This window comes from Sinocyclocheilus anshuiensis, unplaced genomic scaffold (genome assembly GCF_001515605.1).
Source record: "Sinocyclocheilus anshuiensis isolate Anshui unplaced genomic scaffold, SAMN03320099.WGS_v1.1 scaffold374, whole genome shotgun sequence".
In the NCBI taxonomy this organism is placed as follows: Eukaryota; Metazoa; Chordata; class Actinopteri; order Cypriniformes; family Cyprinidae; genus Sinocyclocheilus; species Sinocyclocheilus anshuiensis.
In genome coordinates, this window is record NW_015546051.1 from 31,378 (window position 1) to 51,798 (window position 20,421).

A 20,421-nucleotide genomic window follows, 5' to 3' on the forward strand; every position below is an offset into this window, starting at 1 on the left:
TAATATATAATACTTAAAAAATTTATATATATATATATATATATATATATAAATTGATAATAATAAAATATATAATATTACTAATAATAATGTTGCTGTTATTAAAACTATATTTCAAATATCTTTAAATAGAGTAGGCTATAGCAGGCCTTAGCACATGACACTGCTTGGATATTCATGTACACTATTCATAACTTTTTATTCTTATCTATTTATATTCGATTGCTTTATATTTGACATTTACGGTGTGACGTTGCCAGAGAGCAGAGGGTCTGTCCTTATCAAAAAATGAAGAGGGTTGAACTTTGTCAAGGGCAAAACGTTCAATGATTCGACTCTCCACCTTCCCCAAAATCCTCCACCCTTCTTCCGAATGCTTGCGCGGTCATCTTAAAGCACCACGCTGCCAAGAACAAACATGAGAAGTGAGCTCATGAAGACACATCCTCTTGTTTTGGGCAGGGCGAAAAAACATGACACTGTGTCTCAAATGACAGCGCAACACAAACCCCAGTGAAAGCGGCAATCTCACGCTTTAATCGAGGGAGTCGGTGCTCGATTGCTCTGGTCTGACGCGAAGATGGCAGAATCGGAGTATAATGTTTCAGTTCCTCACTTGAACTCCCTTCTACAAATGGATCCTTACCTCAAACCCTTTGAAAACGACTTACAGAGGAGGTAAAACGTGCTTTTAAGCGTTATTTGCATCTTGTGGCTGGGTAATGGTCCTGTGCCCGTCCCAAACGCACATTGACACACACGCATGTCTGTCTGTCAGCCCTTCACACCCGGCACTTAGGACGTGTTTTATTAATTCAGTGTAGTGTCCATTAAGAGACAGCTGCTGGATGCTCTCCGCCTCTGTGTGTAAGTGATGCGTGTGCTCTGCTGAATATGTAAATATGGACATCTGATGGTTTCTATGGGAGCTCGATGGCGATGACACGTCACTTCTCTGAAATCAACACAAATAAAAGAAAACGCAGCTTTAAGAAGACAGTGGAGGACAACAGTTATTTGGCTGTTTGTCGTGCTTCATATAGTAACAACAACAACCCCCCCCCCATAAATATCACAATATTTTGTCATTAACTTGTTGCAATCTTTTAAAGGGGTCCTATTATGCTTTTTCACTTTTTCAACTTTAGTTAGTTAATGTTGCTGTTTGAGCATAAAAAAGATCTGCGAAGTTACAAAGCTCAAAGTCCACTTCAAAAGTAGATATTTTATTTAACAGAAATCACTTTTCGAAAACTACAACGAATGACTCGTTTGGACTACAACGCATATTTTCCGGGATTTGTGATATCACAAATATCGACCAATGGGACGAGACCTGGTTGAGCTGCACTAGAGAAGGCAACGAGTGTTATCACTATGTCGGAGACACGCTAGCTTTCCCAAGGCAGACGAACTTAGAGTGGTTACAATCATCCGGGTTTAAATCGCGCTCAAATTGATTTGATATTGACGCAATATTCAGCGGCTATGGTAAGAGGCATGACATTTCCCGACCAGGCGCCGAGTGCTGCCAATCACAACACACTGGCCCAGCTAACCAATCTCAACACACACTGGCACAGCTAACCAATCACAACTCACACTCGCTCAGCTAACCAATCCCAACACACACTGGCACAGCTAACCAATCACAACTCACACTCGCTCAGCTAACCAATCCCAACACACACTGGCACAGCTAACCAATCACAACTCACACTCGCTCAGCTAACCAATCCCAACACACACTGGCACAGCTAACCAATCACAACTCACACTCGCTCAGCTAACCAATCCCAACACACACTGGCACAGCTAACCAATCACAACTCACACTCGCTCAGCTAACCAATCCCAACACACACTGGCACAGCTAACCAATCACAACTCACACTCGCTCAGCTAACCAATCCCAACACACACTGGCACAGCTAACCAATCACAACTCACACTCGCTCAGCTAACCAATCCCAACACACACTGGCACAGCTAACCAATCACAGCACATTTCGTATTTCAGAAGGCGGGCCTTCATTTGATACAGGAACTATTCGAGCCGTTCATGCCAGACTGGGGAGAGAGGTGTTGTAATAATGTAAAATATGTGAAAAATAATGTGTTTTTCGAACAACCTAGTATGAGAGCATGTTCTAGTACACCCCCCAAAACAAAATCAAGACTTTGTGAAAAAGCATAATAGGGCCCCTTTAAACAAACGTAAGCAAAATATATATTTAAAAATACTAATAAAATTAAATGTAAAGAATTTGTTATGAATGTTCTGCTAAAAAAAAAAAAGATTACATTTGTTGATGGAACAAATAAAAAATACACTTATTTGATGCTCTCTGTGATACAATTGCATAAGATATGTTTTTATTTACATTTTATTTAAATAATTTAAAAAATAAATGTTATGTTTTAACATTCTTATATATATATATGTATGTGTGTGTGTGTGTGTTTAATAATAAACTCAAATCACTGGGACTCTTATTTTAAAATGCCTATACTTTATTATTGCCGGTGTTGTGCCCAATTTTGACCCCCTGCCAAATTATTACCCCCCTCGTTCAAGTCGCTACCTGATTGCCTAATCTTAACCCCTCCCCCTCCCCCACACCTAAACCTACCCAATACTAGGGGGGTAAGAATTGGGCACAACACTGGCTTTTACATTGTCATAATTCATGAACAGATGAACAACAGCAAGTCATAAGCAATCTATTAGTATAAATGTGTGATATTAATTGATTGCAAACTGCTCTGAAACCGTGAGTTTGTAGAACGCTGCGTTATAACTGGAATGTGTAGTGCTTATTTATTTAATGAAATCACAGACTTTTGAAGTTTAATAATCACGCTAGGCTGAATCACGATTCCGTTTTTTCCATCCCCAAATTTAAGACCTATTAGATTAACCTGTTAGGACTTTTTTTTATCAGCACACATGCTCCTATATACATTTTAAAGTGTAAAAGCAAGTGAAATGCTCGCACTGTTGAGCCCTGTGTATCTTTCTCTTTTTTTATATCGTACAATCCAATGCGGTTGGTTGGTGGGAAGAATTAAAATGGCATCTGACAGCATTTAATATTGTCCTCTATTGTTGCTCAGCCCAGGTCAGTGTTCCTTATGGCCTTTCCCGACATTGGCATTTTAATAAAATCATGTGACAACACAATAATGTAACATACTGTTTTTAATTGCACAAGTCTCGCATAAATTATTATTTATTTATTTTTTTTACATCAGTATTCCATACTGCTTAGTATGCAGTACACTACTATTCCATTCATAGCCATACAAGCATGCTTAAAATGAATGGAGAGATAAATATTATTAGGCCACACTTATTAATAGAAAGACCTACAGGAAAGTGATGGATGACTTGGGGTGACCACATTGAATATCTAATTATAATATCACTCATAATTATAGTTACAGTTTAACAGATCTATATTTGAGTATATAAACAGTGACGCACAATTGGTACTTCAGCTCTGACTGCTTATGCCTGGAGACTTCAAGTGCTCTGTACCAATTAGATGTCACTTAATTGCAATCCAGTGAGTGGCACTTGTCAGCAATCGTTCGCTCACCACTCGTCAGTTTATTGCACGATATTCAGGGTCCTGTGGCACCGTCTTTACATTTGATTATAATGATAACAATGCCTAATTGCACTGTTGCATGCATTAAGTGAGCGTGGCACAGTCTGCATATGTATGACTTGACATTCTCCATTCATTAGTGCCACAGAGACCACTGACAAGTGAAATGGAGTTCTTCATTATCGTTTTAATTAACACCAAAGTCTTGAGGGGTAGCCATCGAGGTATCTGAAAACATGGTACATGGTTTCTATTTTTACCCCTCTCTGTGCAACTGGTTTCGAAAGTGGAATAATGTTGTGTGAAATGTGTGTCACGGATTGACCGAGTAAAACCACATGGGATGTAAGAAACTCAGATTATTAAGGAAGACTATGCTCTTCTTAGCATGTTCCGTAAAACTCTTTTGAAATGAAGGTTAATAACATTTCAGATTTCTGGGCTACTTTCATTTGCTCTGGGTGAGAGAGCCCATAGGAACGGGAAATCGCAAATGAGATCTCTTTAATATCTCAATTGTTGCTCCTAGATTGCAGTGATAATTATAGAATTTCTCAATTTTTTAAGCCTTTTGCTTATAAGTCCATTTCTGCCACATAAAAAACAAAAAAAGAATCATGCTTTGGTAAATCATAATTATGATACAAACACAATTAAATTGTTATATAAAAAATGTCAATGTCAAAATTAAGACAAAGTCAAAATTATGACGTACAAAGTGATATAATAATGAGATGAAAATTCATAATTATGAGATAGGGGAGAGCGGGGCACAAAGTAGCACTTTTTGACTTTCTCAAATTGTGTAAATCCACATGGGGTTCAGAGTATAATTTTTTTATCCACAGTAATTTCACACTTGTCTAGTACAAATATGTCGCCTTGTTTCATAATTACAGTGTATACGTTTTTCTTTATTTACCCTCAAAAATTGGAAGTGAAATGTGACAACATGCCCCGTAGGTGGAACACATTGTAACAGCTGAGCATATAACAGCTTAAAATGTTATCTGACCGCATGAAAAAAAATATACAAGACAAACTAAAATATTTTGTCAATAAAATAAAATAATGATTTATTTCAAATAAAATAATGGCGTTTTTTTAAGAATTAAAAATAATCTGATTTTGGAGTTTGACAACGAACACATTGCAACCATGCTTGGGACGGCCCACATAAACGAGCCAAAATGCTTTACATGTCTTGAAATAATAATTTCTTAACATTAAACATTGACTGTCAATCTTTATTCACCTGGTTCTCGTCGTTTATTGTTAAAATTTATTAAAGTAAATACTGTGAGTTACATCGCTAATGTCATAGAATAGCACAGTGTAACGCAGTGTTACAACGTGCCCCATCTGTGCAACTGGAATTTAAAACTGGTTAGTGTCTTCTCATAGTTAGCGACGCATTAAAAAATAACCTAAACTGATAAATAACAGATTGGAGATTAAAATAATAGCAGATTTGTCTAATTTTAAATGAGTAATAAAAACTGAGATGAAAAATTTACTTAAGCCAGAAATATAATTTTACTATGGTAACATAAATGTTCAGCGATATCTTCAAAAGACTTTTGATTTTTGGCGCACTTTTTTTCTCTATATAATGTTGATATAGTAACTAGTAAATGCTGTAAATTTGGTTATGCTAGCATGTGTGGAAATATTTAAACCACTTGTGTTACAACTTACCCCGTGTTACTTTGTGCCCCGCGCTCCCCTAAATTCAAAAACATGAGATAAAAAGTCGAAATTAGGACATGAAAAATCCAAATTATTAGATAAAAAGTCAATTATAAGAAAAAGTCGATATTAAAATGACATGAGATGGAAAGTCAAAATTAGGATGTAAAAATCTAAATCATGAGATTATGAGAAAATTAGGAAAAAATTAGGACATGAATAGTGGTCGACCGATATATCGCCAAGGCCGCTATATCGGCCGATATTTGGCATTTTTCAAATATCGGCATTGGCCGATAAGTTTTTCTGTTTGGCTGATGTGTTTTGACACATTACTTTTATTTTGATGGCGTGTCTGACTTTTATTTTGACGGTGCTGAGAACGGCAGCGCCTGAGCACACAGTGCTCACATTCTCCCTCTTGTTCGCTGTCGTCATTCAGTTATGTCTAATATGGATAAGTCTATCTAATAATCAGATAGAACTGTTAAACAAAGGAATTAAAATGTATACAAAAAAGTATTATAACGATTGTTTTAATATCATTAGTAATAGAAAGGCAAACATTATAATAATTTCTCGTTTGCCTTCAGCAAATACGCATTTATATCATTTAAACAAATCTTTGAATAACTAATGAACATTTAATTTCACAAACCTTGCAGACTTATTCGAATCTAGTTGAGATCTTGTGAAGTGTGCATTTGTATCCTGCATGATCGCGTGTTCTCTGCGTGACAGTCGGTCCGTGCGAATTGAATGCTGACAGCTGGAGAGTTCAGCTTCATTGAGACGCGCGCTCGACAAACTTTAAACTCGCGGTTTCAAATTATACTGGCTTCATGCTTTTGCCCAATGTCATATTCATGTAATTTTCATTGCATGCTGTATGTAAAATGAGTGTTACCTTGGCTGTATTTGAAAAAAATAAAGAAAAAAAGATTCCCAATGCACACAAACTTCCCAGAATACCGAGTGCCCTGTTGGTTACAGTGTTTACTTCCTTTTCAATTAGATTTTTATTAAATATTTATTTGTGAAAAATGCTTTGTACACTAAAGTGTATATATGTTTATTTTACACAATTATTTTAAATCCATTTTCAAATGATTTCAAATTTCTTAAATATGAATTAAAATAAATAAAATTATATCGGCTTTATATCGGCCACCCTGCTTTCCAAGATATCGGCATCGGCTGTCAAAAAACCCATATCGGTCGACCACTAGACATGAATATGTCAAAATTGTGAGTTGAAAAGTCATAATTATGAGATAAAGTCAAAAAATGACATAAGGCGAAATCAGGGCATGAAAAAGTCAAATTTATCAGATAAAAAGGGAAAATGATGAGATGAAAAGTCATATTTATTAAATAAAGTCAAAATTATATGGTACAAAATCGTTATGAGTACATAGTCAAAATTAGAACATTTTTCAAAAAGTTGAAATGGACAGTCAAAATTGTGAGATTAAAATCATAATTGTCAAAAAATGATACTTTAAATTCATAATTGACTTTTTATTTCATAATTTAGACTTTTCATTTCCCAATTTTTATTTTTGTCTCGTAATAATTATGAGACAAAATGTAAAAATTAGGACATGGAAAGTTTACTTTTTTTTTTTATTTACATAAAAAAATAATTAATTGTAATTTTAAATATGAATAGGTTTGTGTTTTTTATTGTTTTCTTAGGAGAAACATCTGAAACTGATTTTTTTATTTAAATTAAATTAATTGAATACAAAAATTGAATAGTATTTTAAAATGTTGCAAGCCAGACTCGATCTTGCGTCACCCTCATGTGCGCCACAACTGTTATGCTACAGCTCCAACATCTGAGAGTTACTGAGTGAGGAAAGTTCACTAGGCCTCCTGACCTGCTGTATGTAAGCAGTACATTCTCTTGTGGGAGTTGAACGGACATTAGGTGGGAGTGAAGTCTTTTGGAAGTAAGATGAACTTTGTTTTATTGGTTTTTGGTGGCGAAATGCTCTTATTGAGCTCAGACGGTAAGCAAAGGGTCATGCTCTGATAAACAAACACTCTAATAGGGTGAACAGAAGAGCAGTGCGTGTGCTGTTTAACAGAGGCTAATCATTTACACGTTGCCCTGAATAGCAGTGATCAGCATGGGCAAACATAGCCAGCAGAAGCTGTTTTTCATATGCTGTCTCATAAATATGTAGTTCAGCAGATTTCCCCTGCTAGTATAAGTAATGAGTGAAAGTGTATAACAACTAAACAACATGAAGATTTTGTCCAGAAACAACACAAAAGTTACACACTTAAGGGTTTCAGTCGTGATACACTATCTACACGTCTACACTATCTCAAGTCAGCAAGAACCTCAGGTCATGATTGATTTGACTTCAGTATTGTGACGTATTTCTGGGTGAAAAAATAGAGGGCAGGGCTTGATTTTAATGCACCACCTTGCCATCTCAAGCTCACAGCTGGCTGACAGACTGTTCTGCCTAAGCTTTCAATCTGAACACCATTCCAGGGAAGCAAATTCTTAATAAATATTATAAAGACAACATTTTTTTTCCCTGTGAATTATTGTCATAATTATGATGTACAATTTAAAATTGATAATTATGACATAAGTTTAAGTTATGAGATAAACATTCAAAAATTATAAGATGGTAACACTTTCTATGAAGCCCGTATTTAAAATACATTATAAGAGTATTCTTAAGGCATTATAATGAATGCATAATGTATTATAAAAAACCTTATGATATGTTGTTTCATCTCATGAGTAATCATAACAACAGTTTTAATGCATTATAATATTTACTTAATTGTGGTTATAGCTTTTAAGATTACGATGATTTATAATACACAATGAACACAATGCATCCACTTAACTTATAATGGATAATGTTTCCCATATAGTTATAATGTATTATACGCCTCATATCTTGCCATTGTTAACTTGTTACTTTACTTAAAGCAGACAAAGACCACTTATAAAGAATAATAACAACAATGACTACAACAATAATAATAATAATAATAATAATCAAAATAATATTTTTTCTTAAACAACCGTAAGATCAGATATCTGATCAGATGAATGTGTAATATGGTACATTTGATTTTAACTATATTTATTGTAATATCAGTAAGATAGTAAGATACAGAAAAGATCTTAAATAAATAATGCCAAGATATGAGACTTATAATCCATTATAAGTTAAGTGGATTTAACATGGTGTTTATTGCATGTTATAAATATTCATACTCATAAAAGTTATAACCACAAATACGTTTTTTTATAATGCATTACACATTAATTATAATACCTTAAGAATAACCGTATAATGTATTGTAAAAATGGGCTTCATAGAAAGTGTTACCGTCAAAGTTATGATTTGAAAAGTTGAAATTTACATACAAAGCAATTCTGACAAAAAGTCATGGTTATGAGGGAAAAAAAAAGCGAAATTTTGAGATTAAACATTGACATTGACATGAAAAGCAGTTTTGACAAGAAGTCATGAATATGAGATAAAAAGTCAATCAAATGAGATGAAAAGTTGAAATTGACATAAAAGCAATTTTGAGAAAAAGTCATGATTATAAGTCAATAGGATAAAGTCTCAATTGCGACATAATTCAAAATTGACATAAAAGGTTGAAACTGACTTAAATTATGAGATAAAAGTGTGTCTAGTGACATGACACATTACTGCTGAATTATGTTTATAATTTTAGATGAATATACACATTTATGGTATATATCACATTTGATTTAAAACTAAGTGTCAGCAAAACAGCTTTTAGTACCATTTATATTATTATAGAATTCATATTTTTAATTCAATTTTATGTTTTTACTGAGAATATTAATTTTACTGTGATTACAATATGTACATACACTTTGTGTACTATATTATGTACTTTGAATGCTATTATATAGTGTAATATAATGCATTAATAATATGTTCAGACATTCAGTGCACTGATAATCACTTATGATCAGTGTGAACAGAGCAAGTGTTTCATGCTTTCCTTTCTTAGTAATATTCCATTCTCAGACACTTTGTTACTTGCTTACATGGTTCTTACCCTAAGAACCTATTTTGCCTCACTCAGTAGTCTGGTGTTTTTGTTGAATAAGTGTTTTTTCGGTGTGTGTTTATGAGGTGACTGGGTCATGCTGAACACACATCTATGTGTCACGGCCCATTCCAGCAGCAGCGTGGCTTTTGTGGACTCCAGGGAGCCCCGGGCGAGCCTCACACACCTGTCTGGCCCCTGAAAGGCCCTCTCCTCCCCATTAATAATTGTACATAGGCAGGTGCCAGCGCAATAGCTGCTCGCCTCTTGATCAAACCCAGCGTCAGAGTCCCCTGAGCAACAGGAGTGTTTCTTATGAGTGCAAGCGTCAAAATCTACAAGGTCTTGCGGGCAGCTCTGAATCACGCTGTGCATCAGCAGAGGGAATGAAGTGTCAGGAATTCAGATGACTAAAGAGACTCGGGGAACTTCAAACTGGGATTGATATGTGTTGCTCTGATCACTTGTTCTCCGAGCTTTAGAAAGAGTTGTGGTGTGTATCTTCTTGAACATTTTAGATTGTGATCTGTTAGTGCACAAAGTAGAACAACAGCCTCCTTTTATGCCTTGAAGTGAGCAATTTTTAGTTTTGCAGTGCTTCATTTGTCTTGTGTAGACCAGATTTTTGTCTTGGGCTGTTTTGTGTAGCTGTTTGATTTTTAACTTTTATATTTCTGAGAGAAAAAAGCATTTTGTGTGTGTAGCTACCTAGCAGTCTATGCAGCAACACCAAAGTGTGAACTCAGTGGTCGACCACAAAGGCTTAGGGTGGCATTTGGGACAGGCCCACAGTAAGGTCTCAAGTGTCCCCAAGTATAAATAGCAACCTTATTACCCCGTTGTGCCCAAAATAATATCAGTGAGTTTGTCCAGCTTGGAGTGTGAGTGTAGAGAATGGTGATGTTAGAGCACAGGTGCACATGGAGGTCTGGGGAAGTCCTATTCAAATAAAAGACATTTGCATTATCTGATTTTATTAATTTTTTCTAGTGAATGGTGTAATTTTTTTAAACTTTTAATTTCCACAGCAATTAAGGACATTTTCAAATAACATATTTATAATATTACATTATAAATGATAAACATTACAATGCTCCATTCATATTTATTTACATATGCTTAATATTTATGTTGCCTCTTGCGTGTAATTTATTTTAAGCTAAAATATTATAAATGTGTGATTATAAAGTGTGTGTGTGATTTTAAATTGTAATTAATTTGAACTCATAGCATTTATTTATATATATATATTAGGGCTGTCAAAATGGCTGAAAGACTAAATTCAAATTTTTTACTTAAATATGATCAATATTCGAATTATATTCGAATTTATAAGGCATAATTTCAGTTAGGAGGAAAAAAAAGCGCTTACATTAATTTGACATAGCTTTCTAAACATGTTGCTCTCTCGTGCGAGTGCAGCGTTGATAGATGTCCCTCTAGAAAATGCGATGAATATGCGTTCAATCTAGTGGGTTCAACTGGATAGGCTAACAAAAACATTACATTGTTGTCGCATTTCGTGCGCCACTGATAAAAGGCTGCCTGACGTACACCTAAAATTCGAATGCAACGTCTTTGTATTCGAATGTGAATTTTTATTTTAAATTCGACGAATATTCGAAATTCAAATTTTTTTTGACAGCCCTACTATGCAGCGCTCTATTTTTTTAGTATGACAAAAAGGTTTAAAAGTTAAATTTTCAGCCTGGCCTGCTCAGCGGGCTAAGAGCGCTCATCAATGTCAAAATAATTGAGATGGCCTATCAAATCAAAGTAGGTGGGCTTTAGGGCTGAAACGATTCCTCGAGTAACTCGAATACAAAAAATCATCTCAAATTTTTTGTTGACAGCCCTAAAATATATATATATATATAAATATAAAAATAATGTATATAGACTATACTGTTCAAAAGTTTAGGGGGTCAGTATGATTTAAGTACATTATATAAGTAGAAGAAATTTGTTTTATTCAACAAGGATGCATTCAATTGAAAAGTGGCAGTAAAGAATTTATATTTCAAATAATTGCTGGTATTTTAAACTTCCTATTCATGCTAAAAAAAATGTTAAGCAGCACAACTGTTTTCATCATTGATAATGTTTCTTTAGCAGCAAATCAGCATATTAGAATGATTTCTGAAGGATCATAAAGGCAGTAATGGCTTAAATATATTATAATATAAAATATAAAAAAATATATGGACAATATCTAATATTTAACAATAATCCTGTATTTTTGTTTTTACAAATAAATGCAGCTTTGGTGAGCATAGACTTCTTTCAAAAACAATACAAATCTTACAGACCCCAAACTATTAAACAGTAGTGTGTTATTTTATTAATACAATAATGTTAATTTTCTTTATGCAAAATACAATTTCTGATTATTATTTTCTGTTTGTTTATGGGTGAAATATGACATTCAATCAATCTTAAAATGGTAGCAGATCCGGTTAGACTTAGAGGTAAACTATTCCTGTGTTCCTCTCTTGTATATTTTGTCAGCCGTTTCATAATTTCTCTAAAAATACTTCCATGTAACCTCAAACTTTCTTTTGACACAGTTTCACAAAGACTGCTGGGAAAACGCAGCATTCTGTTCTCTAGACTGTGTCTCGTTGCATTCTCTCAGCTGATTCTGAAATAGCATGAAATGCAGTCTGATTTTGTCTCCATCTGGGATTGATATTTCCCAGCAGTCTTTCTCTGACAGTTACTCAGCCAACTGTACTTTTGCAAGAACAAGCTCGTAAAACTAAATGAACAAACGGTGGGGAAAGTGGGAAGGTCAATGGGTCACACAGCTTCCATTCTGCATGATGTTGGCACAATATATCACAGCTCCAATGTGGTTAACCAGAATGAATTTGGTTTGAATCCAAATCTAGGAACTGTGGGATATTGGCCTAATAGTGGGTTATGCCCTTGAACAAGGCACTTAATCCAGAACTGATTGCTGCAACATGGGGCTTGTGTCGATACATTTCACTTTCTAAACAAAAGCTGCTTTAAAGAAACACCGTCATTTACGATCATTTCATCTCTTTTATTAATTAATCGGCATATCATATCACTTAATTGGATTACAAGTAAACATACTAAGAAGCTCTCATTCTATACACTGAGTGTTAGTATTTAAAAAGTAATTGTTGTCTGTTAATAAATATGTACATGTGTTCATTTGAGTCAAATGATAATGTGTATCCTCTGTTGTTGAACCAAATATATGAAGCAAGTTGTCTGCTAAAATTGACCATTTATTAAAGTATTTTTTTTTTATTTATTACTTTAATAATACCCAAAATAACAGTGATGATAGTAATTGGGTAGCACAACATTTAAATTTGAAGCATGCATTTTTACCTGTAGTCAATGAGACATGTGGAAGTGGAACTATAGCGGTGTACTATCTTTAACTAAGTTTGCTGCCATTTTGGTTCTATTGTATATATGACCCGTTGATGCTTAAGTCGGACTTGCAATTTTTAGCAAATCAGAAACTCGTAACTTATAAGTATGATTTCAATGAAATTCCAAATCAATTATCTAACTAGCTTTTTATTTAGTAAAGGCTATTCATGGCACTAATTGTCATTTAAAGCCGAACAGATCTTTGCGTTATTCACTCCCTGTCTGCATATTTATTTAGAGCGGATGATGTCCGCTGTGAATATTCTAAAGTCTGGCACACACTACAATTTTGGACATGATTTTGTCTAAGACAAATTTCGGGAATCATAACAGGTTTCTTTTTCGTTGCAAGGCACACGTTGATTTCTTAGCATGACATGCTCACAGACTGCCAAATAATTGCCATTGAGGAGGAGTCTGACGAACTTCTGACCGTGTCAGATATTTTGGGTCACAGCCCTAAAATGTGGCTGCCCTGCGACAGCCATCTCATCAAACTCTGTTCTGCCCAGCCAACTATCTCCTAACTTTTGTTTTCTGTGCCAGGAAAAACCTTGACATCACTTCAAGGGCTTGTTTGTGCTTGTGTGGTAGTTACGTTCCCTGGGAGTTGTTGTTTTTGCTTTTATTTTTCCTTGTTTCTTGTTGTTTTCTTTTTCCCCAACTCCTAGGTTTCCGCTGAGTGGACGACTCGCCGCCAATCATTATTAGGGTGTTCCATACTGCGATGAATCAGCTGACGGCCTGTGGCTTTAAAAGCTTCCGGTGCACTCGGCCTGGGAGGCGAGGGCAGCGCAGTGAGCGCTGTTGGGGTGTGTAGCGAGACTTTTTGGCTGTGCTCTGAGCGGAGAGCCTGTGTGAGCTCCCGGGCATCAGCGTGTGTGTTTTCGATTTGTTTGAGTTGTGCCTCACTCCTGTGTATCTTCTCGTTCTCAAGTTGCTCAGTATGACTTTCATGTCTTACAACTATGTGCCGAATTGATGGTGAGCTTATTGAGTTTTCTCGTTCTCTAGGTGGGAGATGAGGGTAGGTAAGCTTAGTTATAGGTTACATCTCTTGCACGTAGTGAAACCGTGTTAGAAACACTAGTCAGTGGGTGAGCGCCTCTTGTGTATTTTTTTCTGTTTTAGTTAGTGTAGGGCAGTGGTCGCCAACCCGTCGATCGCGATCGACTGGTAGATCTTTATCACTGTCCCAGTAGATCCCGAAAAAAAAAACAGTAAAATAAGTACAAAAATGCATTACATTTCTGGGGTTATATTAATGTATCACTGAACGGAACTGTCTTGATAAAAGTTTCGATGGCAATGGCATTTTCTTCTCTGTATAAAGCGCAACTCTACTTTGTTTACAGCGGTAAATAACGTGATATTTAGTCCCTGGAATGTGAATTTTACTGGTAGATCCCCGCCGAAAAAGCGTGTATTTTACCCCCGGAATGCCATTTTTACAGGGGAACCCCCCTCGAAATGCAATTGGACTAGTTTTATTGCGAAAACCTGGCAACCCTGTTGATAGACGCCACCTGCTGTCAGAGAGTGCATCTCATTCAGACCTGCTGTTTTTGTTTCGTGCAGATGTTTTATGTAGCAAATAAATAAATAACACCTAAAGTCAGACCATTCTGTTTTTGTTTTAAATTTCTCAAGTTGCTCAGTATGACTTTCATGTCTTACAACTATGTGCCGAATTGATGGTGAGCTTATTGAGTTTTCTCGTTCTCTAGGTGGGAGATGAGGGTAGGTAAGCTTAGTTGTAGGTTACATCTCTTGCACGTAGTGAAACCGTGTTAGATACACTAGTCAGTGGAGGGATCTTGGGCCTAAAAAGGTTTGTTTTAGTTAGTGTAGGGTATTTAGGGCGTCACCTACGCCGAAGCTTTCGTGTTTTTGTTTCACATTTTTATTTGGTTAGGATAGTTTAGTGGGTTTGGGCGTTTAGTGTAGCCCTGTTTGGTTTTGTTTCTTTGTTTTGATTTAGGCGCCACTCTATCACGTCTCTCCCTTTTTGTTGGTTTGTTTGTATTCCACTTTTTATTTTTGGCACTGTAAATATGCACACGCGCTGCTGGTGCGTTTCTGGACAGCTACGTGAATAAGTTGCTGCCTTCTGCCATTTGTAGAATAAATTACTGCCTTTTTGCCATATGCTGTCGTCGTGGCTGTTTTTTTCTGCTCTCCTCTCCATTCATCGAATTCATTTGTTTTAAATGTTGCGGACCAATTCCCTAGATCTCGAAAGGACCGTAACAGACACACTGGGCTATTTTTACATTCACATCTCGGAGGGACGCAAAGATGCGGAGAACCTCTTCACACTAAACAGTATGTCATTTGGGCTCTCTCCTCTCCATTCATCGAATTTATTTGTTTTAAATGTTGCGGACCGATTCCCTAGACCTCGAAAGGACCGTAACAGGTACCATTTCAATTTTGGCGATATTAAAACGTGACAATTGATCGTCCAGTCAACATCAGCTTTCAGTCTGCATCAGCTTTAACTCAAGACCTCACCAGACTCGTGTCGTACAATGAGGCAAACAACAAACTTAAAGAACAGAAGAAAAAAAAATCAAACAGCAGACATTCAGCTTTAGAAAGGACATCTATAGTATAGTCATTTGCACTCATTATTACTAATAAGCAGGTTTGCTGAAGTTCTGACGTTCAGGTTTCGGTAATGACCGTGTTGGAAATCAGCTTCCTATGAAGTCACCTTGACTCTCTGATTGAGATGCAGTTTCTGATCTCTCTCCTCTAGACTCTAATCATCTGGGACACAAGCCTGCGGACATGCGGAGAATATCACTGCCTTATGGTGCGACAACCCTCCCTCCGCTCCTCAAACACTGATTTCTTATAATGCCAATGACTCTCATAATCACAGAGCAGCTGAAGTTTGACAGTCGGCATGGACTGGGAGGGTTCAGATTAATTTCCTTGCAAATAGCTATCAGGTGTTTGCTTTTGTGTTTGCCTTTGGGAGTCCTGGAATCTGTTATGCTGTAGATGTATTTAGGGCTGTCGCGATTCGTCGATTTTATTAGACTATTCGATTTTTAAAAATCCTCGACTTCATTTTGCTCGCGTCGACTAACCGGCAAAATACCGGAAGTGGCGCATTTCACGGACGAGAATCCATAAAACACATTATTAGACTGTTTCCCAAGGCTACATGATATATTAAACCCATTTAAAAATCATAATTAAGCGTAATTGTGAATTCACAAACGCTACGATTTAATTAAATAATTATATGCGATGAAGTACACAGTGGCTCCGTTCACAGTAGTTCCACAGGAACTGTTATCATTTACATGTGTGCAGCGTCTCAAACTCCATCTCTGCATGTTGTTGTGAGTTTGGGTTTATTATAACGTTCATCTGGGAACGCAACGTGCGCCATTTCATCAGATTTGTAAGGTAAATCATTTATAAATCTACGCAAACACAGGAGAATACATCGCGGTTTCAAAATAAAAGCTCAAACCCTCACTCCGAGTTTACACATTTTGATGTCCACATATTCTTTTAATTACAGTGGCTATAGCATTTCTGTCCTAAAGAAATGGCAAAATATTAAAGATTAAGTGGACATTTGAATTAAATGGTGCTTAAACAACAAAAAAAAATTTTTTCAGAAATACTGCACATTTACATTTTTCTCCTAAATAAATTCTAGTAAATGACATTCCTGGTAAATGCTCCTTTAAAAAGTGTTTTTTGATTATAATTTTAATATTAGTAAACTATAACACGTGGATATGTTGTCATTCTTACACTATAATACTGAACTTTCATTTCAGTGATTTAGACTATGAGATAGACACTTGCTTCTTGCACTCTATGTTGCACTTTACTTTTGCTTTAAAAACATTTGATTTCATTTGGTTTAATAAAATATAGTTTAATAAGTGAAATTGTTGTTTTTTGTGGGAAATGAATCGTTTAGATTAACTGATTAATCGATAAATTAGTCGATAGATTAATTGAAATAAAAATAGTCATTAGTGGCAGCCCTAAATGTATTGAATAGGGTTACTGATTCAGGGTAAAACACTTTTTAGGGGCAAAACAACACTTTTTAGGGGCAGTGTAAGATGTTTGTTCTCATTGGCTCAGCTCAGGTCGGTGTGGTACAAGATTCAATAGCCCTTCAGAAGCCTATTTGGTTACACTTTATTTTAAGGTGTCCCTCTAACAGTGTTATTATACATTTAAGTACTGAGTAATATTAATTAACTACATGTACTTACTATATGGTTAGGGTTAGGATTAGGGTTTGTCTTAGGGTTACTTGCATGTAATTATGCATAATTAATTGTTATTGTAATAGTAAGTACATGTAACGTGTAACAAGAACACCTTAAAACAAAGTGTTACCGCCAATTCTACTTAAACTTAACTTTAAGTGCAAACAAATTTGTCCGTGAAATCTGTGTAAGAGTTTTCACAAACAAATCATGATTCATACTAAAATTCGAATTTGCAAGTTAATATGTAGAAATCACATCTGGGTGACGTTTTAAGAACAAATTTATACGTAAAGTTCCCCTGTTGGTATAAATGCTAATAATTTGTGCAGTTATTAGTGAGTGATTTCCTCTTTTTCTTTTGTTGTTTGATTGACTTTATACAGGCAGTAGCAGGTATATTAGGCTGCTGTCACTTTAAGACCTAATGCACGGATTCAATACGTGTCCCACATCAGATATTCTTCAAACTGTTTACATTCGCTCAAGACCTAAACAACTATGTTTACATGAATGCTCAGACAAAACTGACATTTTGACATAATTAGTGATAAGACACGTAACAGAACTCTATTCAGTACTCGTACGTTGTTTAAAATTTGCTTTCTATGTGTGCGCTTCAGGTGTGTGCGCACAGAAAACCAGACTGAATTGAGTTCTCATTGGCGATATCACATTTTTTTCAAATGTATCCGTATGTCTGCTCTTCTCTTTCTCCCAGGCGCTGACATTTTTGAACGTTTTATGAGACGTGCAGCAAGTGTATGCTAACGTCAGTAGATCAGTATGCTACAATTTGTAATACCTGCTTACGAAAGTATCACAATGGGTCTCATAACTTTATGTACACACAGATTTGTGAGAAAGAAAGTATTCAGAAACAAATCTAAAATTATTTCAAAATTTACTAAATATTTAGGACCAACTGAAACCATATAGCTAGTTCCTCTATGAAAATTTACTTTTAGATAATCAACATAGCATTTGCAGAAGTGATAATATGAAAGTACTAATTAATCATGGCAGTGTAGCAACTTGGCTAGCAGGCCAATCAGTTAGCAGTTTATCTAAGATAGCAGGCTAATCAGCTAGTAGATACTACACTAAATTGTTTAGAAAGGAGATCTGTAGTCTATACACAGAGAAATAAAGGTACAAAAGGGTACCGTAACAGCTTTTGTACCTTTGTTTTTTTGAGAGTGAAGGCTAAATTATTTGTGATATGCTAACATAGCATAGTTTTTGGCTAGCAAAGAGCTAATCCAAGTTTAATTACAGTATATTATACAGTATATTCAGGCGTTTAACATATGTATCATTTAAAAAACATTGTCATATTGTTATGATGACATAAATCATAATAAGATTGTTAATCAGACATCAAGAAAAGTTCTTTCAGCCAATAGAAATTGCTTTGGGGTCCAAAATGTAATGTGCAGTATGATTTAAATTATGTAATGCTAACTGTAAAGTTGTTGTAATATTTAAGTATACATTTGCATGAATTCTTTTCCCACTTTCGTCTCCAGCTCACTCTTAACATGGATTATGCTGCATTTTAGTGAAAATCATTCATTCTCATTCATAACGATAGCAGTCAAGGACGAAGGATGGATTAGCAGGCCAGTAACCTTTTTAAATATGACACTGTTTCGGTGCTGTCTGTCTGTGCATTGATTTATGTTAATTTCTTTTAATGTTTGAAAAGAAAAATGGGTCTTCTCTCTCCAAAAAATTTGTGCTTGACACTGACCGAATATGAGCACATTTGTATTCATATCATAATATTTCTGTGCTTGTTAAACTGGTCCATGAGAGAAACTTTGAAAGGCTTAAACCAGATGCCAGAGGTTAAACTGCCTCATTGTGATTTCACATGACAATGAATTCCTTCACGAACAGCCAAGTTTGATGGTACCACTTTACGTGAACGTTATTTTCTTTAACTTTAGTTAATACATTAGGCATCATGAACTTATGATGAACAATTACAGCATTTATTAATATTGGTTAATGTTAATTTCTACGTACATTGCTGTTCAAAAGTTTTGTGTCAGTGAGACTTGTAATTATTATTTTTTTTTATGTTTTTGAAAAATGTCACTAATGCTCGCCAAGGCTGCATTTGCAGTATTTGATCACATTGATTCACATTGCGAACAGTTTTTATTAAATGATTACGTTAACTCCACTCTAGTGTCACATGATCCTTCAGAAATCATTCTAATCTAACACTATAAATGTCTTTACTGTCACTTTTGATAAATTTATTGCATTCTTGCTGTATAAAAGTATTAATTTCTTAAAAAAAAAATACGGACAGCACATTTTTGAATGAGTATTATTAACAATGAACAATAGAATATTTATAAATTAGCATTAATCCGGGTTAATAAATGCAGCTAATAATATTAGTTCATGATACCTAATGCATTAACTAATGCTAACAAATGAACCCTTTTTGTGAAGTGTTAAAAGTTTATCAAATGATGAATCATCATGCATAATTTCTTGTCAAGCGCACTTCATTGGTGGGTGAATCAATCATATTTAATTCCACTGTGCTGCTGATTGGCTGTGGTTAAAAGCACACCATTCATTTCATTGAAGGATGTAAGATGTTGCTTTTGAGTTTTTCTGAAGATTTGACTAATCTGCAATGATTTTGTTCTAATACAACATTTCGTTTTTTGTTCTACTTTTGTTCATTGTGTGATTTCCAGTGGTTGTGGAGATCTACAGGGATAAACAGATTTTTGAGAAAGGCCTTTAGCATGCTGACAGCATGCTCCGCTTTAGTGTACTAACAGTAACCACTAGACTGACAGCACAGTGAAACCCTCTCGTGGTCCATTGTGTCTGTGAATTCCTTCCTTTCAGCCTTCCAGTTATCAAAGCTTTGCCTTATGTAACTAATCCATAAACTTACACAGAACATTTAGAGACACTTACTGTTAGACTTCAAATTGCCTGCTGTGAGCAATGCACCTGTTATTATGGATAATCTGTTGGTCAGTGTTTTTTAAAGGACTGTGTTAATTTTAAGTTTCAGTCATTTAGTCTGTTTATTTGCTAAAAAAAAAAGCCCCCAGTTACCCTCTTGATGAGTGCTTATATAGCGTCCATATCAGGGCTGAACGATTAATTGCATTTGCGATATGAAAAAACGCGATTTTTCAATCGCGGGGGCCGCGATTACTCTCGGTCACGTGACACGCGAGAGTAAAGAGGTGTGATGGGGGCGGGCCATCAGTAGAAAAAGAAAAGAAATAAAACAGTAAACAGCCAAAGGACGTAACTTAGAATGGGAGATGGATCCGTTTGTGAAAGGGAAGAGAAAAGCCATAGATGAAGTCGCACAGACCCAGGCAGGTGCTGGT

General features: G+C 35.5%; 1 protein-coding gene across 1 annotated transcript in view; it reads left to right on the plus strand.

The window, feature by feature from the left end:
- Positions 1-354: 354 nt before the first annotated feature.
- Positions 355-20,421, plus strand: part of gbe1b (glucan (1,4-alpha-), branching enzyme 1b) — a 151,075-nt gene continuing 131,008 nt past the window's right edge. Inside the window, exon 1 of the mRNA XM_016500375.1 lies at positions 355-678. Coding sequence (XP_016355861.1) covers positions 581-678 — 98 coding nt within the window. The 5' untranslated portion in view covers positions 355-580. The remainder of the gene's footprint in view (positions 679-20,421) is intronic.